The 28,000-nt window shown below is 35.0% G+C and overlaps 2 protein-coding genes across 3 annotated transcripts in view; one reads left to right on the forward strand and one right to left on the reverse strand.

The window, feature by feature from the left end:
* The window catches only part of wnd (Mitogen-activated protein kinase kinase kinase 13 wallenda), a 184,941-nt gene that overhangs the window by 133,477 nt on the left and 23,464 nt on the right, over positions 1-28,000 (reverse strand). The gene's annotated exons all lie outside the window — the stretch shown is intronic.
* Positions 1,749-27,991, forward strand: LOC140448561 (myrosinase 1-like). Its single transcript, XM_072541644.1, has 9 exons — positions 1,749-2,014; positions 6,642-6,727; positions 8,932-9,132; positions 11,033-11,425; positions 14,935-15,029; positions 20,016-20,279; positions 20,528-20,665; positions 22,816-22,922; positions 27,728-27,991. The coding sequence occupies exons 1-9, from the start codon at positions 1,974-1,976 to the stop codon at positions 27,942-27,944; spliced, it is 1,542 nt and encodes a 513-aa protein (XP_072397745.1). The 5' UTR covers positions 1,749-1,973; the 3' UTR covers positions 27,945-27,991.

Here is a 28,000-nt window from a genome sequence, read left to right on the forward strand (position 1 = left end):
AGATATTATTAAGAGGGAACAAGGTTAGAGGATGTCATAATTCAATAGAATTGTGGTACAAAGATATATCTTGAAAAAAAAAAACACCTACTCTTTAACTCAATCTTTAAAAGTATCCTACTGTATGGACGCAAATCATGGCAGCTAAACAAATGCCGCTTATTGTCCTTAGAAATTGACAAAATAATGGAAAAAATACCCAACGACCAAATACTACAACTACAACAACTATTATTGAAGATATTGAACGCAGACAACTTATTTGGTATCCCTTTCTCTTCAAATCGGGCCCCCCGGAGGAAGTGCAGTGGTCATCGTGATATCGTGCATTGTCCGTATCCAAAGATCTTTGTCTCTGGCCATTTCTTTTAACTCATGCATAGGTCTTTGGCATTTTCTTGTAATTTGATCAATCCATTTTGTTGGGATCTTCCTCGTGATTTTTCGCCTTCTACCTTTCCGTGGATAATAAATTTTTCAATGTTTTCTGTGTCTACTGTGTTGGCATATGTCCAAAGTATGTTAATTGTTGGAAATAGACTTTCCTGGAATTCCATTTAGAATTGAATTGTTTGTCCTGCGGTCGGTCCACGGAATTCGTAACAGTCTTCTCCAATAAGAAAATTTTAGTGGTATATATCGTTCTTCTTTCCGCTTGTCGTAGGGTCCAAGATTCACAACCGTATGTCAGTTGCTGAAATATTAAGCAGTTGATCAACCTCATTTTTAGAGTTCGTAAAATTTAAAAGTCCGTCCATATTTTGGCCATCTTTCTTAGGTAACGGCTACTTTTGTTAGATTGCATCTATTTACGTTTTATTTCTTCCTCTAGCGATCTTGTTCGCCGTTTGACCCTGGCAAACGTTTTACGATAATCTATAAAACAAATGTATAGTGGAACATTGAATTCTCTAGATTTTTCTACTATTTTTCTTATGTTCAGGCGTTCTCGAGTCTGCTATCCAGTTTGCTCTTGAGATATTCCTCTTTGTAGGAACGTTTTTAGTGTCTCATTGATTATGTGAAGCATTATTTTGCTGGCATGTGAGATAAGAGAGATTGTTCTATAGTTATCGCATTTATGGAAGCTGGTTCTTTTATGTATTGTCGTTATTGTAGATTTTGGCTAATCGCCATTGCTTGGAATGCCATATTTTGTTACAAAGCAAGTGAAGCAATTTTGTTACGGTTTTTTCTGTAGCTTTCAGTATTTCTGCTGTAATCATATTTGGACCTGGTGCTTTGTTATACTTGAGTTTAGTTTATACTTAATATAGTCATGTCCAAAGAATCGATGATAAACGACTTCCTAAACAAACACTAAAATGGGTACCAGAAAGAAGGGAAATGGGAAGACATGGTAAGAAGGCTTTCGATGATCAGTGTCGAAAAGGAATCTTCAGAGTGGAGATTAGAACGACAGGCGTTAATGAAAACTAGGAACCGGAATTCTTAAGACTTTATTCATGAAGCAGAACTCTGTAAAATATATTATTGTATTCAATCGATTGTTCTATTATCTGTCGTATTACAAAGACAGCACCCGACTAACAACATGAATTGGGCATTTAAAATCGATGGAAAAGTCACCAGAACATAAATGGCACGCATGTTACATTTTCTATTGGGGACGAAGTTAATTAAAAATCATTAAATGCCAATACGAATAAATTTCCTTAAATTAGAAAGCAATTATTCAATTTTTTTTGTATCCATATGTATAAAGAGCTAACCAGGGAATAATTAAAAGCTGAAGTTTTGCGTTCGGTTGAGGTTTGTTTATTTTATACTTATGTCACACCGTATCCTAAACCAAAAGAAAAATACAAATAGATAAAATAAAGTGATTTTAGGCAATAGTTCAATAAGAACCGCGGAAAAAATTGCAACCAGTTTACATAAAGATACATACAGTTTACATAAAGATAAATTGCAAACACTTGTTGGTGTTGAGTATTGGTTTTTGTTTAAGAATGACTTATCCATTCGTAATATTAATCCTAGTGCATTTAAGGTAAGCAAATAGTTGATTTTATGTGAATTTTCTTTATCATTAATGTTGAACAAATAGAAAGTTTTGATTTGCATATTTTTCTGTAATAGTTGAACGTATTTTTAATAAATTGTTCAGAAATAACCCTTCAAAATATATTTTGTCTGTGGAATTTTTAGTTATTTACGCCTTTTTTGTTGAATGTTGTGTTTAGACGTGAAGTAGAGGGTATCTACTTCACTTTTGGACTTGAACCCAGGGTTGCTTTTACTTGGGGGATAAAAGCCACCCCTTCTCTGAGTTTAAAAAACATAAGTTCAAAATAAGTCCGGAGATGGATAAATTGACTAATTCTAAGTAACTTTTGTCCTTTAGAGTTTTTCAATATTTTTTGAGTTATTTGCGAGTAAAAATGTATTAAAAAAAAACACGTTTTCAGACGGTTTTCAGACGCAAACAGTGTTCAACATAAGCTACAAAAAATGTAGCTTATAAAAAAAACAAAAAAATGGTGTATTTCGAGGGCTGAGAACCATAGGGTTTCAAGCGACATTTACAAAATTTTTTAGGAAACGAATTTAAAGTTTGGTGTCAAATAAAACGGTTTTGATAAAATTATATTTTGCCAGATATGTTAAATATTATTGTTTAAGGATTTGGTAATACAGTAATTCATAAAACAATGCTGCCGTTGTTGTAAAAAATGCAAATTTCATGGTTTTTTCAAAATGTTACACTTGTACTTGGAAACTTATGACACTGTAACCACTGTACTTGAAATTTTGTGTCCCTAAATAAATTTGAAGTTTTAAAAATATGTCATCATTGTAGACTTTATTGCCTTTGTAGCACTGACAACAATAATAGCCTACAATGATGTTGGAAGAAGAATTTTTAAAAACATAGGAAAAAGAAAATTAACGAAGATTTTATTTATAAACTGTTTCGTTTCAGAAATCAAACAATTCATGTAATTCTAATCTTCCAGTGGATTCCATTTATACGCAAACTCAATATGCTCAAGCTTTTTCGCAGTCAGAGATTTGGGTTTTGTGTTATCGGCCGGAGCTACTAAAAAGTCAGCAGTGGAATTATTTTCTTCCTAGTGTCCTAGTCAGCAGTGTTTCTTCCCAGTGCTGCTAGTAAACATTGACTAGAAAATTCGGCGCTGTGATAATTCAGCTTATACTGAACAGTAAACATGTCTCCTTGCCAAAACGTAGTTGACAAACTTTAGTGTAAGGTATTTTATTATATTGGTATAATGATGCTGTTTTTTTAAGTGTTTTGGTTTCGTATTAATCACAAAGAATGGCTTCCGTCTCTTATGAATTCTTTGAAATATATAAAAGATTGGTTGATTTACAATTATATTTATGTCCCTTCTCTTTCGTCTTACATATTGTCATTTCACAATATCTCTTCTCTAAATCAACATTTTTCTCCTTTTAGAGCCTCGTATATAGGTCGCCTATTGATTATTTTAGCATATTTTTATCCGGAATCGATTAACTTTATTTATATATAATTATTACTTACTTTATTTATTTAATATGTATGATAATAATTGAAATGTCATTTAATCGCAATATATGAGTCGTATTTAAAATATTATGGATCAAACAACAAAAGTAAATCTTCTGCACATTGCTAGATAAAGAGTTTCTAGCGAGTATGTGTGAAATAACACTATAGCTGCCTCTATGTATTCTTTCCATCTATTTGCGATACGTCTGAAAGATTTAGGTTAAGTTTACACTGCACGTGAAGCGAAGCGATGCGATCCGAAGCGGAAAGAGCTGCAAATTTCAAAGCGATCCGTTACCAACCTTGTTATGCATTCTTACTTTAGAATAATTCTTTTAAAACGTAATGGACAATATCAGTACGTGTATGATATAAATCAGGAGAGAAGTATATAGGTAGAATATAGCGTCCAGCCTTGCGATTGCTGGACGTAAGCAAAGTCTTCGACAGAGTCTTGCAAGAAGGATTGACACACAAAATGAGAAGCTATGGATACAACGGAGCCATGACAGGACTAATCTCATCGTCCTTGGGCGGCCGATGGTTTAGGCTCAGTCCTTATGCAGATGGCACAGCAGTTGCGGCTAAACACAGAAACATTGATGAAGCTGTAAAAAACTTACAGACAACATTAGATGACATAGAAGAATGGAGTATCCAATGGAAAATAGCCATCAACTCAGAAAAAACTTAAACAGTCATGTTTAAAAAGGGAAGAGAAACCCCAGACGAACAGCTCACAATACAAAAAATCCCATCGAATGAAAAAGAGAAGCAAAATACCTAGGAGTCACAATGGATCAAGGACTAACCTTCACGCAATAAATATGTGGACCAAACCATCCAAAATGCAACCACAGCCCAGAGCGGCAATAAGACGACTCATAGGGATAATAAGCACATTAAGACTAAAAACGAAAATAAAACTGATTAACAGCATTATACTTCCAATAATGACATATGTATCTCTCGCATGGGGACACATAAGTAAATCAAACAAAACGAGGATAGAAGTAGCACATAATAACAGCCTCAGAGAAGCGGTAAATATACCCCGATACGTTTCTGAAAGTTTCCTGTTCAGAGAAATGAAACAAGTAAGGGTGACAGACACGATGGAAGAAAAAGCCAGAACAAAGTTTGCTGAGCTAGAGAACCACACAAGTCCGATACTGCGAGCACAAAATACCAGAACAGCAAATCTTGGCAAACAATTAAGTCTAGAAAATCGTAGCTCTATCAACAGAAGATCACCCAGCACATAGCACTGGCAATTTTTATAATGACTAATGATATTACTGAGGCAGTCATCAGAAAAACCAATATAACCGGCCATATAAACACCAAATCAGTACAAATTACTGCATATGCAGACGATGTAGCCATCATAAGTAGGAATAAACCAAGACTAATGGAAGTGTTCAAACAAATTGATCCTGAAGCAAGAAAAAGAGGTCTCAAAATAAACGAAGCAAAAACGAAGTATATGACAGTCAAAAGAATAACTGACAATGAAAATAATATCACAATAGACAACTATACTATCGAACGAGTGGATGCTTTTACATATCTCGGCACAGAAATCAATCAGAAGAACTCCGTAAGTAGCGAAATTAATGCACGTATTTCCAGCGGGAATCGTACATACTATGCTAATAAAAGATTGATGACATCGAAATTATTAGACAAAAGAACCAAAATGACTATCTACAGAACACTGATTAGACCCGTAGTAACCTATGGATGTGAAACTTGGGTAATGACGAAAAAAGATGAAGCCCAACTCAGGACATTCGAGAGAAAAATACTGAGGAAAGTATATGGCCCGGTACAAGAGGAAGATGGCACATGGAGAATCAGGAGAAACAACGAGGTTAATGAGTTAAATGAAGGTTATGACATTTTAAGATTTGTGAAAAGTAAAAGACTGTCATGGCTGGGACATGTGCAGAGACAAAACGATGCAAAAACAACAAAGAAAATGTTACAATGGAAGCCCATAGGAAGGCGAAAAAAAAGGAAGGCCCAGAACGAGATGGTTGGATGACGTGGAAGACGACCTGAAAACAATGAACATAAGACAATGGAGAAAAAGGGCACAAGAGAGATCTGAATGGAAGGACATAGCCAGACAGGCAAAGACACATCCAGGGTTATGATGCCAAAAGAAGAAGAAGAAGAATGATATTACTTCTCAGACATCTCTCCTTTTGGTGGCTTCAGCCACCAAAAAAATTACAAAACTACTAACAAAAAGGCGAAAGCAACCAAAAAAAAATAACAAAAAACCCTAAACCCGGGCACGAGAGGCCCACATCCTCGAGCGCCAAGTAGCCGAACACGGAGCGGAGACTTGGGGCCCGAGCAAGCAATTTAAGATTAGACGATAAGTCATCAGAGATAGCAGGAAAAGAGCGCCTTACGCTAACCTGCTTTGATCAGGATAGGATATCGTGTTGAAGTTCTTGTATCCAGGACTTCCATACGACAAGCACTTTGCTGATAGTTATGCCCCTATCGCGCATTAGAGTGCTATAGGGGGAAAGGGATGGTTGGAGCATTGGGTCGCGGTGGAGCGACTCCTGAGTACAAGAGTTAATCCTCCTCGCCCCAATGAATTGTAACACCCGAGTGTCATTCTTAAGGGGTGTACAAGTCTCACAGGCTAGGTTAAATTAAATTGCTTGCTTGTCTAGCGATTGTATGTTGCATGACACGACTCTCGTGAAACCTATCTCATTCGCTCGGCGTTGCTTGGTTCGGAGTGAAAACACTTCATCACTTCATCCCATTCCCAACTTTCTTTTAAGATGAATACATCTATCCCTCATTCTTGAGTTAATCGTATTTTTTCACTTCACGGGCAGTGTAAATAAAGCCCAAAGACTTTCTTTTGCGTTTAGAAGTTTTGGTAAATAACATTGTTTTCAATAAACATAAGTTACTGATTTTACAGTCAAAATTTCTTTTTCGATAATAAATCCTGATACATTTTTCAAAAAACACATCTCTTATTTACTAAATATCCGCAAATTATTTACCAAATATTATTTATGTTTTTGAAATAATGGTTTTCTAATCAGTATATACCTAATAATTTTTCTTACTACTTTTCTTTCAGCACTAATGTGGCTACAAGTATTAACAACCATCGATTCCCATCAGATTTCCTATGGGGAGCTTCTACTTCAGCCTTTCAATTCGAAGGTAAGTAACACAAGTATAACCTGGATTTTACAACAATAAATATATTTATTATAGTTTAAATAGAAGCAAATCTACGACATTGACATATTATGTCTCTCTAATCCAGAGGACACTAGATGACGCCTAATATTTTTCATAATTTCTTCTCATATATTATTATATATCGAATATTCCTTCTCGTATATTATTTAAGGATATTATAGTCTCCCTTCATACCGCTAGTGAAATTTAGGAGTGTATCAGGTTATGTTAGTGGGCACTCACAACGAGGAGCCGACCCTCGCTCCGACCATAGGATTGTACCATATTATCGACGGCCAGGTAAAATAAATAATGCATTATTTTAAATGCGAACGTTCACTATCACTGCTATGCTCTAGGCGAGGATACGATGCGATGGTCTCCGTTATGAACGTTACCCCAAAGGATACTTACATAGGAATCAAACACCGATTTCGGACAGTGGTCGAAAAATATAGTCAAACGCGCTCTGGTTACCAACATATCGCCAATGTCCGAAATACTACTTTTCGGCTATTTAATATAGACCAGAACGCCCTTTAGATCTGTTGGAATTGCTAGAATGCGTACCGACTTTCCCAAGTCAGCCTGAAAGCATTCTGGAATTCGTCACATTGCCAGAAAGCGTCGAGTATATAAACAAAACCGATGCAAAAGTCGATGTAATATACAAAAATATTTTTTTTGGTTACATATACTTCTGCTTTAAGGGCATCGGCGTAAATACTTCTACTTATTTTTACATGAACTGTTGCTGTGATATTTGCTGTTACATACTACTTTTGTTCTGCTGTCTTTGTTTTTAATGCTCGTACGGTGAATTTTGTTAAATGATGCTGATAATTGACGATGAACTGAAAATCTTGAGCTGACTTGAGCTTGAATCTTTGCATGTCAATTAGATCTACTTGATAGCGCAAATTCATTTCATTTGTTAAAATTGGTCTCACCACTAAGTCTTTTCGTTAAACTGTCTAATTCAATTGACACTGCTTGCATACTAATAAATCAATCCCAATTATTTGTGCTATTATGTTACAATATTTTCTCTTCAGTTCGGAATTAACAACAAAAATCAATAAAAGAATATTATTAGACGAATTTACCTTATCTCCACTCATGTATATCCTGCCATTCTTGGTGGATTATGACCTCGTTCTGCTCTGTCTCTTTGTTTGTTCCCACTGGACTCCAATCCAAAAGTTTTTACTTTTTTGATATTCATCTTGAAGCTTATGTGTTATGTGTAAGCTATAAAGCTTAGTATGTCTTGTTTAAATTTCATTCCTCTTTTTATCTCTCAGTCTTTTTACTAACAGTGTCTCCTCATCAACTCCATTTCGGCTACTGTAATTTTGTTCTTAATTTGTTTGTTCATTAGTCAGTTTCCGCTACATATGTCATTGTCTGATCTGCTCTTCATTTTCGCTTCGTTGTTGCTGCTGTTCTGTGTCTCTGTCTATGAATCCTTACCGGTTTTCTGTGAGTAGTCTTTAAGTGGTTTTCCAATTACTCTTCTGATATGTATTGTATTTGAACCTTTTGGTTGGGGTTGGTCCTTCTATCGGATCCTAGTAGTTCAATATTTTCTAGGATTCCGATTTTCTTGTTCCGCTTATACATTTTTCAATTTATCTGCAGGTTCTTTGCCATTATTCAATCATTTATTCTTATCTGTAAGCCCCCTTCATTTTACTTATCTATTTTTCTCTTCCTGTATGGTTTCTGGCGCTAGGATATTCATATTTCTCATATAGATAATTTTCTTTTCTTCTGTGCATTGCTTGGTTTCTTCTTTTATTTTTACTTTGATAATTTCTAATTTCTGTATTGTCACTGAATTAAAAATTCTGTAATTTCCGGTCCAATCTCCTCAGATGCAGGCCTCTTGAACCCCAGATTGGTCCCGTATTAAATATATGTTGAACTTCTTTTCTTCTTCCTTGTCTTTACTCCCTATTTGCTGCTGTTTCTTATTTATGGTTTTAAATTTCAACACGTACGGGAAACCTATTTTTCACGTCATGACTTTATTATGCCTGAACAAGCTGTTTGGGATTCTACCCTTCAAACCCTCGATTTTACACAAGGTGCTAATTTTGGTAAGACTATTTTATTTAGTGTTTATCTGTCCTAATATGTATGTTATCTCTTGTTAGTAGTTTATAACTTATACTTTGTAGGAGCTTGGAATGAAGATGGGAAAACGCCAAACGTATGGGACTACTTTTTGCACAACCGACCTGATTTTATTCCTGATAAAAGTAATGCAGATGTCTCGGCTAATGCTTACCATATGGTAAAAACTGACGTTGAACTTGTTAAATCTTTAAACCTGAAAGTATTTAGGACATCTGTGGCTTGGACAAGGATACTACCACAAGGTAAATTAAATAAAGGAATCTATACTATCTAAAATGTTACATTTTTCTAAAATCTTAGTCTAAACATCAGTATTTTTGTTTGATTTTTCTAAAGTTTTAAGTATTTCTTAAGAAATTATTTTTTCTTCAAACGTCAAATAATGATGACATTACTTATCTAACTTGATCCTGTCAAAGTTTGATGTCTCCGCCGGCAGCAGTTTTTTTACCCATTTCTTTACGGCGGAGGGAAAAATGTTGTCATGGCAACAATATGAAACATGTCACAAAGCAACAATACAAATGTCATTAACAACAATTAAACATCATTTTTATTTATAGTAATATGAAAAGTACAATTAGTTAATGAGGCATTTTCAAAATTGAAACCGTGCAAAAATGTTCCCGACTCTTGATACGCATTGGTAATTGTTGATGATACTGATGGCCGAGAACAACTTTCAGCAATCATTCCCGATGTTGGCGAATCATGAGGGTTTAAAATTTTTTGAGCATTATCGTTCTTATTTCTTATTTCGTTTAGGTTTTCCATTTTCGCACTAAATTTGCGCTTGCGGTTGCAACAACAATAAGCTGTCTTTAATAATTGCAAACAACTGTCAAACAACTGTAACCAGGGAGACGCAAATCCCACCGACGACTTAATTATTTTAATTTCTAACATCTAGACGACTTTGATAGTTGTCACAGTTAATTTCGAGTAAAAATAGCGTATGAATTGTACTATTTATGGTTGAAAATTGCTACGTTTGAAGAAAAAATAGTATACCTTATTCGGCAAAGAAGCGACTTTTCTTGACTTGCCCTCTATTACGCGCCTCACTTCGTTCGGCGCGTAATATCGGGCGCGTCAAGAAAAGTCATGCTTCTCCGCCTCATAAAGTAATATACTATTATGCTGTTTTCCATATTGTTAATCCGCTTAAAAGATTTTAGCAAAATGCCGCTAAATATACCGATTCTGTCCCGTCACATTTTGTTTGTAAATATTCTATATAAACTAAGATACCGATGAGGGATACCCAAGAATTCTGATATTTCGGAAACGGCATTTCAACAAAGCAATTTTTTGTGTATAAAAAGGCCCACCTTGTTTGTTATTTGTTTATTGTTTTTTTTTTGTATATTCAATTTTTGCATTTTCTTATTTAAGGTCCTAGTTTGGAAACCCTCTTTATCCAAATTCGTCCTAGTAAGAGACGATCTCCTAAGTCATCCCAATTTCATTCCTAGTTAGAAACGATCTTTCTAGTTCAGAACGGTGTGCCAATACGGACCGAGGCCCGTATTTCAATGTTTGGACTGCCGAGACTCTCAATTAATTCAGATAAAGATACTCAACTCTTTATCCTTAAGTACGACTACTGTATTTTTGGCTCTACGGACCATCTCGGCAGAGAATTCAACGACGTTGGAGTATAGACGAAATTGTAATCCGATTGACTGATTGCCAAACTTATTAGGGAATATTTTTCATCTATTAAAGGAAGCCAAGTCAAGTGGTATGTTTCTGTCATTATAAGAAAATCGATCTAAAGAGACTGTTTTAGAGACTATGTTAATATGAAAGATATTTCTGTAATCGTTCTTGTACAGTCTCCATTCTAAACTTGTTTAAATCGAAATGGATTAACTAAACAGTAAATTGTGTTCTTAAAACGTAATAAACTAAATTTTCTCATTTGATTGCATGTGTTTTTTTATTTTCATCACAGTTAATCCAGTGCAAAGAAGGTTAATAATAGGTCGGGCCCTTAATAAATAATTATAATTGCATTATTAATTTTTTAGGAACAACTAGTATAAACATTTTTGTCATTCAAAACTTGGTAAGAAAAGAACACACACATTGAAAATACAAAAGTACATGTGGGTTTTAATCTTATATGTTTCGTTTCAGGCAACGAAGGCAAACCCAATCAAATAGCTATAAATCATTATAAGAATTTATTTAGACTATTGAAAGAAAATAACATTGAGCCTCTGGTAACTTTGTCACATTTTGATCTTCCTCAAAAACTGTCACTGTATGGAGGATTCTTAAATTCATCCATCGTTGAATGGTTCACCAACTATGCACGAATATGTTTTGATAATTTTGGTGAAGATGTCAAACAGTGGGCTACATTTAACGAACCTTATATATGGTGTGTTGGTGCCTATGGTGTGGGATTTTTGGCTCATTCAAAAACAAATCCTGGGTTTTGGGAATATACGTGTGGACATAACCTATTAAAAGCACACGCTGCAGTCTGGCATATGTATGATGAAGAATTTCGACCCACGCAGAAAGGTATTTCATGATTTTTTTTTATATTTAGGTACATATAAAGTGGATATCTAGTCTGTTAGCTCTTATTTTTAACATAGTATATCAAAAACGTGCATCACTGTGTTCAAAACTAGCTTTATAACGATGTTACAGATTATTGAACATATTTATAATTAGAGGTTGCTAACAAACGGTTATTATCACTTATAGTTCTCTATCGTTTATTGGGGCTTAAATCTCACTTAAATACAAACATGCCAAAATGTATGTCACTTTGACAGCTGACATAAGTCAGCTGTCAAATTGGTATTATTATCTAGGACCATTTTATAAACATTTACGAGTTCAAATTAATAATAGTTTTTATTTTAAAAAATTTTAAAAATGATTTCCAGATCGGACATCTAAAGGTCAAAACAAGTGTAAAATGTAATTCTCATTGCAATCAATTGGGGTTTAATTCCATACAAAATAAAATTTTACTTAATTTTTCCCAAAAAGTTTGTTAACGTTAGAGTCACGTCATTTAGCATGATTGACATGATACTGCCGACCTGTAGACTTACTTTACTTTTTCGTGTACAAGGCTCCACTTTATTTGATTGGTTTTCACTGGTACTACCCCGGTTTTCAGTCTTTTCCATACAGGCCACTTGGATTTCGTATCACGAGACATCTCGACGAGTCGGTAGTTTGCAAACAGGCCGTCCATGGTCACATCCAGGAATCTGATACAAGATTTTAATATTTTGGATGTGCATTTGGCGCTATAGAGAGCGTTTATCAATTATGTATTTGATCCGTTCCATAAATTCATAAGCTTTTTTGCGACTATTATTGGGGCTAGCAAAGCCGGTGGATGTATGTAGTTTTTCTATTGACCTAGGATCCCTAGGACGTTTTACTTCAGGTTTCTTTTGCTTGATTAAACCACAAATAAAAGCATTCTGTGCTGTAAATGATTTAAATTTCTAGAATGATTCAAATGTTTTTTTTTTCTATCTTCACATGATATCTTTTCAAAACATTTTTTATTGCAAAAACAGTTCTTGTTTGAAAAAGTTTTACCTGACACTACTTTTCCTTTTGTTGTCATACTCACAACCTGAGTTGCGAAGCCACTTTCTTGTTTCTTTTATATTTTCATGCCTCGTTCTTTCATTCATTTTTAGTGTAGAGAATTTAACATTTTGAGGTTAGTTTTGATTTTATACAAACAAATATAATATAATACACAAGTCTAACTTACCAGTACTTTCTTGTTGAGAATCAAAAGGTACCTATTCATCTCCTGAGTAAGCGAAAATACTAGGCTCGTCACTCACATTAAGTAATTACTTAAACTGTCGTCATCCATTGTATTGAAAAATCACAACCGCAAAATAGTAAATAACTGCTTTAGGAATGAAGGAATAGTGGTGTAAGTCTGACTTGCACCACTATTCCCCCTACTAGTACAGAGATTTTGTTTGACTGTCAAGTTTGTGCTGCTATTTTTGAGCAAATAGAAGAGGTATGACTTACACCATTGTAGCTTCTGATATATTTAAATATGGAGATTTTGAATATGCACTTATCGCTATTGTATAAATAAAGTGACTTACACCACTTTTCCTTTCACCGCCTCATATATCGAATAGAACGGGAGCCAAGATACTTCTGAGGACCAGGCCATTATTGGAAGTATAGCTTTCTGATAGAGGGCTACGGACGGACCGGTGGATCACGCATAAGTACGAAAAAAATTAAACCGACTGAATGATAAAATGTAACGATCGCGCGACCATACATTATATGACGTAGTCGCAGTCCCATGCGTGTTTCTTAACAAAATTAAAATAGAATAAAATAAAAATAAAATAAATTAAATTAAAATAAATTGAATCGAATTGAATTAAATTAAAAACCATCGTTACGTGCGTAGAAGTTAAGGAAGGGATTCCCCCCTCGGTCACTCCCGGAGTGGAACATCCCGTTTTTCAGCCTGCTCACGCTCGTCATAGACTCATCGCTTTTGTAACAAAGACTCAACAATTTTTACTAGAACATCTTTGAACAGATCTTTGAACTAGATCTTTGAACACATCATAGAGTTTTGTCAACAACTTTTTGTGGTTCACTATATCGTAGGAGGATCACTATGTGATCCGTGAGATTAATGATTTGGCGGTGCATGATTTACTCAGTCTGAATCCTGCTTATTGTGGTATGAGTTTTTGGCCGATTATGTTTCCTATACGGTTTATGAGGGGTCTTGGTCGGTAATTTTTGGGCGAGTCTGGAATCTTTCCTGGCTTTTTAACAGCTCTGTTAACTTTAGATTCCCTTCATAGTTTCTGGATTCTGCAGTTGTGCTGGCAGTTATTAAGCAACTCATAAGATCCAATTCTTAGCGACTGGACCCAAGTCTGCTATTTGCTCTACACAGATTTCCTTAATTCTAGCTGTCTTATCATTTTTCATTGAGTAGATAGCTTGGTTTAGTTCTTTAATTTATTCTAAAAGGTATCTACAGGCAATTTGTTTCACTATGTTAAATTAATTATTCTCTAAATTATTAATTCTCTACATATTCTCTAATTTGAATTTATATATCGATTAACTTTGCATTATTCAATCAGATTTAATTAATCTGATTTGTTACAAAAATTAATAGAAAAGTACATGCATATATTTATTTATTTATGTAAATGTATTTTTATTTCTTTGTTATTTTTTTAACTATTCGATCATTCGATAAATTTATGCAATTAATATTTATAAATAAATAAATAATAAATTGACTTTTCCGGAGTTTTTTTAAAATGATTTCTCGATATCAATAATTTTTAAATATGGTAAATATTATTATTATTTTTAATTATATAAACTCTAGAATTTGAAAATGATCCTTATAATATTTATAAGAATCAATGTTATACTGAAGCTATGTTGTTGGGGCATCTTAATACAACTTACTATTTTTACTGGAAACAATTCACAATTTTACTATTACAAAAGTAAAAGTTGCTGTCGAACTGGCAGCTAAACTGAAATGGAAATGGGCTGGACATAACGAACGTCTTACGGATGGCCGATGGAATAGAGAAACCGGGGACTGGCGGCTATATGAAGCCAAAAGACCACGAGGAAGACCGCAAATGCGATGAATCGACGATATTAAAAGAACTGCAGGGCCAATGTGGAAACGTCTTACAAACAACAGAGATGAATGGCGAGAATTAGGAGAGGCCTATATTCGGCAATCTGAATAGAGAAAAGGGCTTAAAAAAAACTCTAGAATTTGAAAATGATCCTTATAATATTTATAAGAATCAATGTTATACTGAAGCTATGTTGCTGGGGCATCTTACATACAACTTACTATTTTTACTGGAAACAATTTACAATTTTAGTTTATACGTTTACTTTGAGGTTTCGATTTCGATGACGTTTTAAATAAAGAAATGAAGAAGAAACTGAGAAATAAAAAAAGGAATAAAATAACGAAAATATGACTAATACAACAATAAAAACTTTTCATTTTTTAGGAACCGTTTCACTAACAAATGCGGCGGATTGGGTTGTACCGAAGACGTCCTCTATTGAGGACAAAGAAGCAGCTGAGAGACATTTGCTGTTTAGAGTATGTATTTTAATTTTTCTGACATTTTTTGTATGTTCGTTAACCGCTGTAATTTTCGTTGAGTATAATACAGTTTCTGATCAGAAAGAATACGATAATAGAAATGAGAAAAAAATGTGAATACAAAAATCTTAACCAATATAAGAAACTATATGCTGATAAATTATAGAGTTGTAAATGGATAGCTAATATTAGTAAATGATATTGGATATCAATGTGTTTCGTTCTTCTATTAAATTTTTAAAAAACAACAAATTTGAAAAAAATAGCCCCTTTAGCAGCTTCCGATACTGCTATATATTCCGCTTCTGTGCTTGACAGAGAAATACTATTGTGTTTTCTGCTTTCCCAGACAATAGGTCCACCAGAAAACTCAAAAAATAAAAACCAGTATAGAACTCAGTCAGATCAGAAGCATATGATATATTATTTATGCTTACCTTCTTCTTCTTGCAGTACCGTCTCCTATCGGAGGTTGGCTACCATCACAGCAATCTTTACTTTGTTGGCTGCAGCTCTGAACAACTGTATTGAACTGCACCCATACCACTCCCTTAAATTTCGCAACCAGGAAATCCTCCTACGTCCCACATTTCTCTTTCCCCAGATCTCTTATTGACAATAATTGTGGTTATCATCATATCACCAGCATACTCCAATGTCAGAAGTTCTCAACTAATCTTTTCTCACTGTAAGATGCGTGCTGTATCCAGAATCGATATAAAAATCTGTAGATTTAAACTTTGCTCTTAAAATTGTTGCGCTAAACACATTATTATTAAAACAAGGGCACTTATTGATAAAATGACCTTTCTGTTTACAACGAAAGCAGGTTACATTTCTCTTGTCTTTCTTGTTGACTTTCTTGACATGCTTAATGCTGACTTCACTCGACTTTGTAGCAAAAGCTTTCTGCTTTTCACTGCTAGCACCGTCTATCTGCAAATCCAGCAATTTAGATATAATTTCGTCGTCCTGAATGCTCTATAGCTAGAAACATGGGCATATACCTTTCTGAAAGTCCCTCCAAAAGTAACGTGCCAACCCACGTGTCATCAATCTGGAAGCCGGTACTATTCAACTTCTGGGCCGTTTCGATTAACGTATGATTCTATGGAATCGCAGTTTTCCAACCGTAGCAATATGAGCGTTCGAAGCAATAATATTTTCCTCAAAAATCTGAGTATTCGAATAATTTTTTCAGAGTATCCCATACATTTGTCGCCATGCAAGCTTCTTTCACATGCAAGTATAAGGACGGATCATAAGTCAATGTCAACTTAGCTTTTGCTTTGGCAACAAGCATTGTGTCTTATTCAGTTCCCTGAATACACTTAGATATTCCTTCTAGAACGAAGACATTCTCACCCGCGAACGACCAGTCCTGGTAATTGTCCCTACCGGTTAAACGCATGTTAGATACTTGTGAGATAGTTTACAGCCATTTTCGATACTGTTACTATACTAACATTTTTATCAAATGAACACGCACTACTTGAATGAACAAAGAAAATCTTCCACTTCCACTTAATCACACATAACCTGTTGATAAATTATAGAGTTGTGAAACAAAAATGGAGATTTGATGAAGAAATAAAACACGTGTTAACTCTATGGCTGTATTTTTACTACTACCTTGAAACAAAAAGCTCACATAACATAATAACCAGTAAAGTAGCCACTAGATAGCACTGCTAGAAAATATTTAATTTATTTATGTATATCCAACACTATAAATACCAAACAGATTAATGTTCATAATTATGGTAATACTAGGTTCATTATTGGCAATCTGACATTCCAGCCCATCTTACCGCTGCACTTTTATAATTTAATAAATTTCACAATATCTGCATCTGTGTATAACTCGTATAATTCAAAGCTATATCTACGACGTCATAGCTCAATTTCTTTTATGGCCCCAAAAATATTTCGAAGTATTTTTCTCTCAAATCTACCAAGTAATCTTTCGTCGGTCGGTTTGGGATAAATTCCATATTTTAGCCCTATATATCAAAACTAGCCTTATTAAGGTATTGTAAATGTTGAGCTTTACTTCCCGTTTTTCCGGTTGTCTAGCGTGCGGCCTTGAGTGAAAGGAAGAATCGAATACTGCTAGAGTGTTGGTCTCTACCGATCGTTAAAGCCGACCAATGTGATGGAACCATAGTTGACGAGCCGTCGCTTGAGATGTCGGGATCACAGCAACAAGCACAGGGCGCGATCTAGCTCTTACCTCCCGTACGTAGGAACAGTAACGTGGCCGTCGTTTGAGGTGTCGGTAGTCGGTATGGGGCTGATTTCGTTCCACATAACTTTCATGCAGAAGGTTTTGCAGGTCATATACGGTGAGTCCCAATCTAAACTTGAACTTGCAAAATGTACCTGTAGTTAGAGACGAGTGGTCGAGGAATAAGCTCCTCGGCGGTAACATGTCAAACGCGCTTGGTGATCCGTTAATCCATCCGCGTGAAACTGTTCGCCCTTTCAGGAATCACGGACAGGCTCATGAGCCCCACAATATAGCTGTCGTATCACCCTCGCTAGAGACGGACTCGCAGGGGCATTGGTTCTGCCAGAATAGGATAGAATTTCCCTCGGAAGTCGGCTCCCCCTTTATGCTCCTACTCTACCGAAACGGTAGCGTATTGGGTTGTCAACGACTGTGGGTCCCCGGTCTTTACCACCCGGGGAGGAAGTATTTGTTATCCATTCGTGTTGACACGGATTCCTTGATGAGTGTGGGGTCTAGGTTTTATTGGATTCCCTGGGCTTCGGATCCCGCCTGCTGCGCACATGAGTCCTGTTAACGCGGTATGCACGTGGCGGGTCTGCGCCTATTCCAGACGATCAAGTAGTGTTTAAGATCATGGTGCTCCGAGAAATTCAATCCAAGTAGTGATGCCACCTTCCCATGCCCGCCAACCAGCGATCCCCTAACAGGATGTGTCTGGGCACTGGTCTAACCGGCAAGGGGGTAGAACTGCGCTTTTGCCTGCAAGCTGAAAGTTCTGGAGTTAACCGCTCCGTTTCGTAAAATAGGGCAGTCGAGCTTTGTGGACTTGTGTGGCTCAACCCCCAGACCCCCTGGTGCGGTCGTAACTATGACTCTCTTAAGGATTAATTTTTTATTGCTCTCAGATGCTTCCCACGGAGAGTTCTGTTTGCTATTGATAGCGTTTTTTTACTTCGTCGCTTGTCGGATTTGTTGTGTTTATTAGCTATGTAGTTGTGTGAATTCTTCGACTTGCTCAAAGGTATATTTATTAATTTGGATTCTCTGTTGAACATTTTAAGGGTGTTTAGCAACCAAAATATATATTTTGCCTCGCTTAAAACAAGTCCTCATTCACTTGCCCCGTTCGTAAACTTTATAAAATACCGTACTACGTCTTTCTTACTTTTGCCCACTATAACGATATCATCAGCGAATTTGATCATTTGTGTCGATTTGTTGAAGATACTTCCATTCAGTCGAATGCTTATCTATCTGACTACCTTTTCTAAGGCAATATTAAAGAGTAGGCACGCCAGCGAGACTCTCTAGACCCTAACCTGTCAAACGCGCTTGGTGGTCCGTTAATCCATCTGCGTGAAACTGTTCGCCCTTTCAGGAATCACGGGCAGGCTCATGAGCCCCACAATATGGTTGTCGTATCACCCTCGCTATAGACGGGCTCGCAGGGGCATTGGTTCTGCCAGAATAGGATAGAAATTCCCTCGGAAGTCGGCTATACCCTTTATGCTCCTACTCTACCGAAACCATTATTAGAGTTTTCTCCTTGAATTCTCACGCACGAGCTTACGTTTTGCATTGTTAGTTTTATCAATTTAACTATCTTAACTGGGATTCCAAAGTCTATAATTGCATCATATAGTGCAGTTCTTTTAACACTGTCATAGGCTGCTTTAAAGTCGATGAAGAGATGGTGTGTATTTATATTATATTCTAATGACTTTTTTAAATTTGCCTATTTGCCTGTATTTGGTTATATAGTTGATTTTCCGGCAGTGAATCCGGATTGGTAATGCCCAACAACATCTTTTGTAAAAAGTTTAATTCTGCATTCACCAAACAGCATTTGGCACTTCTTCTCTGTTAGTGCTTCAATGTGTAGTGACTGATAAAGATTTGGTTGGTTTTCAATGTTATCGCCTTCTTCAACATCATTTAAATGTGTTTATTTATTAAGAACTGAGTTTGTATCATGTAGAATTTCACCGATAATACCTCTAGAATTCGTAGTCTTGTATTAAATTCTTGAATTCTCAATATTGAACTGCTTCAACAAAAAATGTTAATGTGACTGATTAATATTGTATTAATATTTAATAATAATGTGATTGACCGATGTGCGAACTCCTACTTCGAAAACTGGACATCATCATGGCAATTTTAATTCTTGATGCTGTTTCTAGGAACAGTTGAATGGAACTCCGAGCGAATCATTCGCTGAGCTTTTTATACTTCAAGACGTCCTTCTCATCTCAGTGCTGCTATTGCCTCAAATGGTCTGAAAAGATTTTCGGAGGCTTGATGCATGAATGTCTTTTTATCAGTATCACATCCTGAACGATTTAGTCAACACAACACAAATGCAACCAAAGTGCAATATTACCCCACACCCGCTTGCATTTTTCTATATAGGCCAGGATCTCTAATGTAAGGACTGACCTATAAGCCAATGTATTTTCCCCGTATCCCGCCACTAGGAGGTACGTACTTTATTCATAATTCAATTGTGATTGATTAGTTTTAATTTACAAAATATATTTCACTCCGCCATTAATAATTTGATTGCCAAAGTCATCTTACTTCAGTGGTTTTCAATATCAAAGTGACAAAAGGATGAAACGAACTACCGTAAGAACTACCGTAGTACAACATCATAAACCAAAATTTATATAAATCTTGGAAGTGTTTGAGGCTTTCCATATTTAAAACTCACTCTGTAATATATACAAAAAAATCTAATTTATTTTTAGATTGGGTGGTTTGCTCACCCACTCTACCACGGAAATTATCCCAGTGTCATGATAGAAAATATCAAAAATATTAGCATTAACGAAGAAGGAAGAAATTCTTCTAGATTGCCCGAATTTACGAAAGAAGAAATTAAATACATCAAAGGCACCAATGATATTTTCTATTTAAATACTTATTTTGCTCATTATGCTAGTAATGTGATAACCAAATTACCTCCAGGTTTTGATAATGATATTAGAGCAACAATTGAAGAAATCCCTAATGTAAGTATAAAATTAAATATAGACAAAGTCGTAGAATTATTGCTGGGGAAAGTTAAATATAATAGACATAGAATGATCAAGTGATTTAAAAGGTGTCCGAAGGGTTCGGGCGATCAACAAGATTATCGAAGGGAGAAAGCGATCTTGAGACGGGTAGATAAAGGGAGAAGTGAGTGGGAGATTTAGAGACAAAATAAAAAGAGTCCTACTGGTATACTAACCCATTTACATACACTTTTAAATTTTAGGGAATTACTTGGGGAATAAGACCATTTATATCGTGGATTAGAAAAAATTTTAACAATGTTTCGATAATGATAACTGAAAATGGTAAAGGTTCTACTGATGCAGGCCTCCAAGATCATTACCGAATAGATTTTATGCAGGTAAGATAATAGTACTTATTACATTCCTTACAGAGTCATTACATGGAGAATGTTTTCGACATTGCCATTCATATAATTTACTCCATGGTAGTGCTATTGTGCGGTTGGGCCGACGCTAACGACGCGCCGCTAAGCGTGCGTTTATAACGAGGCGCCGACCCTCGCTCGGGCCATGGGATAGTACACAGCCACCTATAGTATCATTTAATCGATTTTCGGTAAAATAAATGCATTACTTTAAATGCGAGCGTTCGCCGTCAGTGCTACGCTCTAGGCGAGGAGACGGTGCGATGGTCTCCGTTATGAACGCAACTTCATTATCGCTCGTATATCAGGGTCCTAAGTGTACGTTCACACAGACTGCTATGGAGCGATCAGCGATGCGATGCTTTGCTATGCAATGAAAACAAACACTTAAGTGCCTTGTTCAAATAGCGCGCGATTTATTGCGATGCAATGCGATGCTAATAGTAGCGGCTATTATGCGCTTCGGTTTGGTTTGCAAGAATGTTTGATTCCATCGCCAGTAGTCGCATGTCTAGCGAGCGATATGGATGTGAAAAAATTAATAAACAATGTTAGAATTCGTCCGGCCCTATGGGATTAACAATCAAAAAACTATCACAATAGGGACGAGGTGAATATATTATGGGTTGAGGTTGCAGAGGAGTTACAAGTGACAAGTAAATATTAATTACTGTTTATTAATAATTACGTTACTACATAATTATGCTCTAGCTAATTTGAGGTATTTGTAATTGGAAAACCATTCTATCCGAAAATCAAGACTTCGCCAAAATGATTAATTTAGTTTGGGTTATCAAAACTGTATTTAAACAGAAATCTGAATAATATATGAAAATGATAACGAATATATAACGAAAAGTATAACGAGTATACACACTTGGGCACATTTTAAAAGTTTAATTTTCTTAAAAGATTTAATGGCATGTCGCAACATGACTAGCAATCTACCATCAACTGAAGAAAGTGATATGATGACTGAGAATACTCACAGCGATTCACTTAATGATGAGCATGACCTGCTATCACAAAATAATGGAATTCTAACTGAACAATATACTGCAGATGATAATATATCACAGGCTAAAATTAATACGGAAACTTCCAACGACAATACTCCATTATATAACGAAGAACTCCAACCTAGTACGTCATCCTCTAGTAAGCGCTCCAAAAATACTAACCAAGGGCGTAAACGTAAACAAGATGATTTGGATATCGAGCGATTCATATCTTTGGAAGAAAAAAAAATAGAGTTACTAGACTCTGCAACTAACTCAAAACATAATGATGATAAAGATTATCATTTTTTAATGAGTTTCTACCCACCTTTAAAAATAATGCGTGAGGACACTAAAATGTGGTTCCGTTAGAAGATGCAAGAGTTTCTGTAGAATTGTACTGTTTACAACTAACAACAACAACACGAACAATCTCATACGAGTGCAGTTGCAGATGTTCCGTTTGGTTCACGTACGTCAGATTCCACCCTATCTGATTAAAAATTATAAAAATGAGTACGTATATTAATAAAACGGTTCTCTATTATTCTTGTGTATTTTTATACACATTATAACAGTTGCAACATTGAGAGACTATATTGGATAGACACCCCACTTTTTATATTTCCCCATGAAATCTAATTAGTTCTAAGTAAGTTTCTAACCCTGAAGTGTGATCGTGCGCGAACGGGACTCCCTGTATTTTTTGGTAGATCTATGGAAATATTAGATGTACTATTTTAATATTCAAACGTACCTTAAAGTTATTGTAAGTCGTTCTTTAACACCTATTGGTTTCCTCCAGTTTGTGTGCATTTTCTCTATGTAAGGAGTGATATCTCTCTGAATATAATCGAATGTTTCTAAAGACATCCGAAAATATTCTCGAAATTTGTCAGGATGCGTAATTAGTTTAGCAAATAAATAATGTAACTATCCAAATGTCGCACTTTCTATATTAATTTTATGAACCCATTTACGTTTTCTATTTAAATACTTTTTATAAAAATGGTACTTTAAAAATTAATTTTTCGCCAATATATATTTCAGTTTTCTTTCCATCGTCACAGCGGTCTGTGTGAACATACACTTTGCTAATATTCAAATCAGTTTTCTTTATTTCAGAAAATATTTAGTTCTATTAGAGATTCTATGGAAATTGACAATGCGACTGTTCTTGGGTACACGTTTTGGTCCCTTTATGATGGTTTCGAAGTACAATATGGATATAAGTAAGTTTAAAACATGGATGAACATAATATAAATAAAAAAATATTAATATTTTTAAAATATTAGTGAAAGGTATAATGAAATACCTTTTATAATCATTTCAGCATCTATATATTATACCATCATATTTATATCTTCATCTCCGGATAAACATACTAGATATTATGTAATGATGATACTACATTTTAGGCCTCTTTCTTCAGAAGCCGGTTTCCGGACTCTTTACTTCTGGTCTCTAATTTGGCTCAGTATTTCCTACTTATCATGCATGCATTAAACAACAATTTGCTATCTTATCTGGTCCTCTACTTTAGTCGTTAGAGACGAAAACGCCACTGAACCTCTAAAAATCATACGAATAAGCTGAATTTTACTTAGAATGCAGAAATGCAATTTCTGCATTTTACCGCAAATGAAGTCAGTTTCTATAAAATTGTTAAATAAATAAACGTTGTCCGATTTTTGCTCCTTTGGTAGGAGTGGCAGTCTTTTTTGTATCTTTTTTTGGGATCCCAAAATTGACATTCTCAGGAAAATTCAGCTTGTTCATATGACTTTTAGAGGTCAGATTTCTGACGATTGAACTACTACTCGTACTCCAATGGCAATAGATATGAACTCAGTACTTATTGAAAGTATGATAAAGGTCGTGGCATATTATCATGCACGTTGCGTTTGCAGCACGTAGCGTTTAGTTTCCGAAAAATATAATTTAAATGGTTTTAAATATGAACAACTCACACTGTCCGGAACGTATCGTATTAGACACCTAACGTTTCCGTTCAGTATATTCGAAAACAATATTTTACGGATGCCGACGGCTTCGGAACGAGTCGAAACCTGTTGGTAAGGATAATTTGAATTAGGGGTCCGTCGTTTTCTCCTCGTTGTTTATTTAGGTATTTGTTTGATTTTGATACAGAATATTTAAAAAAATAATTTTCGTGGCTATTTTGTCATTTATGCATGTGTTTTTATTGCTTTGTGACAATTAATCACGGAAGTGATAAACAATTAGGACTTTTGCATGGAAGTGATACCTCTTCTTTTTTAAAAATACTCTTTGGTTTGATATACCTATACGGCTTCGTTAAATGTAGTATTTTGTTTTTTAACTAAAGGTGTAATTAAATTTAAAATATATTCAAACTGAATCCTATTCATTCTAAAATATCCATATTATTTTTCATCGTCATCAATTAATTCTTTGTATACAGTCCAGTATTCACCTTCCTTTTTCCTTTCTCTTAGCATTGGATGTACTTCAAACCTTCTTTTTACTACAGTTTTTCTTTCTTCATCGTTAAGTAGAAGAGCAATTGCACATAATTTTTATAGAGAAAAGCGAGATTATATCTTCACCGAACCAAACAGAAACGTTCTATGTATGAAAATGTGAACGTGCAGTCCGATTGCTGGACTGGAAACGCTACGTGCCGGAAACTATACGTGCATGATAATATGCCGCGACCTTTACTCTCTTCTTTGTCTACACAGGTAAAAAGCTGCTGCATAATCTGTCGCGTGTCCCACTTCCATAGTTGTATCCAACAAACCTGTTAGCTGTCCAGCTAGGGAGACCTTGACAAAGAAGTGGGAGATCAAGTACGAAGCAAATAGACGGGATGTCTTAATAACACCATATGGCGAAACCGACATACTAACACTAAGATGAAGTCAAAAAATTATAAAGCCAGTGTAAGACCAATAATGACATATGCATTAGAAACAAGACCCGACACAGCCACAACACAAAGACTACTGGAAAGGGCAGAGATGAGAGTACTGAGAATTACAGAAAATACGCTGAAAAATTGAAAGAAAAGTGAAGACATTAGAAGCAATTATAGCTTACAGTAAAGTGTATAAATCAATGGACATTAAACAGACAAAAAGAATGAACTAACCACATTAGCAAAATGGACGAGGCCCGTGAGGTTAAAATAGCAAAAAATAAATCACCAATCGGCAGAAGTATCGGCTGACCACGAAAATGATGGAGTGACAAACTTCGATAAAGGTATCAATTAAAGAAGAAGAAACCTCTTAGCCAACTTGTTACCATATGCTTTAATGCTACCCATATTCAGAATTATCATTCGTGCCGGCCGCTTTACTTTTTTTATTGCTCACCACGGCTGTATTGGTTCTACTGGTTTTTATTTGATTTTCTTGGTTTAAAAAGCTAATTAATAAGTATTTCTTCCTACTCTTTTGACATCCTTTTCGTGTAGTACTATTTTTGTCGTGGATACATTTAATCTGATTAAAGTTTTAATATGTTTCACTATTTTTTTTGGTAGAACGATGATCGCTAGTAATCCTTTTAAATCTAAAAAATCATTTAATACACTGCGCTCCAAAATTAACGCATAATTTTAAAAACCCTGGTAAATCAAATAATTTTAATGTTTCGATTTTTGTGCTAATATATTATTGTTACCCCCGGTATATTGTAAAATTTATCCAAAGAACGATAAAAAACGTTGTTTTTATCATTTTTTGCAAAAAAATTAAAACCATCCTAACTGTGCTTCATTTTATTTCGAATTTGGTTGTGTTGGATTATGTTGTGCTGAACGTTTAAAGGAGTTTTTCAAGTTTATTAAGTGTTTTTTCTTTGAAATGAACCACCAGCAGCAAGAAAATCGAAATTTGTCAGAAAGTGACTGTTTTAAAATCGTTACTTTTCGCGAAGAAGGATACACTCAAGTAGAACTCGCTGAAAGTTTTAACGTCACCCAGTCAACCATTTCAAGAGTGTTAACACGTTTTTCTGTTACTGGAAGTAACTCGAGAAGACCCGGTCAAGGCAGTAGAAGGGTTATAACTCCTAATCAAGACCAGTTTTTGACACTTCGTACACTGAGACAAAGGTTTGTTACCAGTACTTCTCTACAAAATGAATGTTTGGATCGTTATAACTTTAGAATCAGCCAAAATACGATTAGAAGAAAACTTGCCGAAAACGACCTACACCCTGAAAGGGCACCAATTGGCCCATTATTGACCAGAGACCATAGAGGGCAAAGATTGCATTTTGCTCGTGAACACAGGTACTGTCTTTTTTCTGATGACGGGAGAAACCGAGTGTATAGAAGGCCTGGGGAACGCTACGCACAGTGTAACACCGTAGGGACTGTACAGTATGGCGGCGGCTCGGTAATGGTGTGGGGTAGGATTAATTTAGAGGCTCGTACGGAATTAGTTAGAATAGATCGCGGTCGGCTTACATCGCAGAGATATATAACAGGCATTTTAGAAGAGCATGTCGTGCCATTTGCACTATTGATTGGGGATAATTTCATGCTTATGCAAGATAATGCCAGGCCACACACGGCAATAATTGTGCAGCAGTATTGTCAGGAGGTTGGAATTCCTGCCATGGATTGGCCTGCGAGAAGTCCTGACCTCAACCCAATAGAACATGTTTGAGACATCATAGGCAGATGACTACGACAACTACCTAATGCACCAAACGCATTAGATGAACTGTTTTTGCGGTTGGTTGAAATTAAGGATCAAATTGATCGAGAAGAAATCAGAACGATTATTCTCAGTATGAGAGATACGTTGTCAAGCAGTAATAAATGCCAGAGGAGGCAATACTCGATACTAGTACACGGTACTAGTATTTTCTTCAACTTTAAAAGATTCAATTTCGTCATTAATTTAGGTATAATGTTAGTTTGTTTAGATCAGGTATTTGTTTAGATTTATGATGTTATATTGTTAATTTCAATACATTTTTTGTAAAAAAAAAAGTTTCTGGTTGAGTTTACCGACAGTACAAGCTGATTATAGACGCAAATGTCAAACATGGAACAAAAAATTTCGGAATAGCAGTGTTGGCATGTTTTTATAATGTAGATGCTGTATGCTAAATATAAAAAGATAAAGCTTTAAAAAAGTACATTTTGTTTAAATTATGTTATGAATTCTGCAATTTTTGATTTATATAAAACAACAATGAGTAAATATTTGTTTCTTTGGAGATTAATTGCAGTTAATTATTAGAAATTTTTTTTAGCAATTACCCTTTGATAGATTAGGGGATAGATTTGGCAATCGTCAGATCAGCAGTTGCCAGATTACAACAGATGTTTACAATTAATCTCGAAAGAGACAAATATTTACTCGTTATTGCTTCAAATAAATTAAAAATTGCAGAATTCATAAAATAGTATAATCAAAATGTACTTTTTAAAAGCTTTATCTCTTCATATTTGAAGCATACAACATATGCATTATAAAAACATGCCAACACTGCCAAACCGAAATATTTTTGACATTTGCGGCTATATTCAGCTTGTACTTTCGGTAAACTCAACCAAGTTTTTTATTAAGATGTTCTAAAACAACCATAAAGCACAAAAGAACAAACAAAAATTTTTTCATTACAACTCAAAATAAGAATTTTAAAATTATACGTTAATTTTGGAGCGCAGTGTATTTTTTCAGTGTCGGTGAGAGACTGTGAGTCTTGAGTTCTCCCTCAATCAACACTCTATGACTAACAAGTCATTTGTTAGCTTATAATATCATATTATTTTTGAAGTTACATTGTAGGTATATATATATATATATATATATATATATATATATATATATATATATATATATATATATATATATATATATCTTACTTTCTCCTGATAAAATACTTGAGACGCTTTGTTATACGTGAAACAAAAATAAACACAACCGGACCATAAAGACTCAAATAGACTCAAATAGACTACAAATATTATATTTAATGTATAATTATTACACTATATTTTTAAACGCTTTTCTTAATATTTTGCAGAATGAAAATGGGATTGACTTATATTGACTTTAATTCGAACAATAGAACAAGAATTCCAAGACAATCTGCTTATTATTATTCTAACGTTAGTCGAACTGGTTGCATAAGTAATAGTACATGTGTCGATGCTGCTTCATGTTGCCGAGCTTATTCGTTCCCAATATTGTCGATCATCATGGCAATCATCATGGCAGTTTTAACTTTGTGTCGATGCTAGCAAAGAATATTAAATTTATTGTATGTATAATAAACATTTACAACATACTTTTTGAT

Source organism: Diabrotica undecimpunctata, chromosome 8 (assembly GCF_040954645.1).
Source record: "Diabrotica undecimpunctata isolate CICGRU chromosome 8, icDiaUnde3, whole genome shotgun sequence".
In the NCBI taxonomy this organism is placed as follows: domain Eukaryota; kingdom Metazoa; phylum Arthropoda; class Insecta; order Coleoptera; family Chrysomelidae; genus Diabrotica; species Diabrotica undecimpunctata.

Bases quoted from the DNA above. Each gene is read 5' to 3' on its own strand.
- LOC140448561 (XM_072541644.1), top strand. From the start codon at position 1,974: ATGACTTATCCATTCGTAATATTAATCCTAGTGCATTTAAG. The intron at 2,015-6,641 runs GTAAGCAAATAG...CTTTTCTTTCAG, and splicing joins TTAATCCTAGTGCATTTAAG to CACTAATGTGGCTACAAGTA. The intron at 11,426-14,934 runs GTATTTCATGAT...TTCATTTTTTAG, and splicing joins ATTTCGACCCACGCAGAAAG to GAACCGTTTCACTAACAAAT.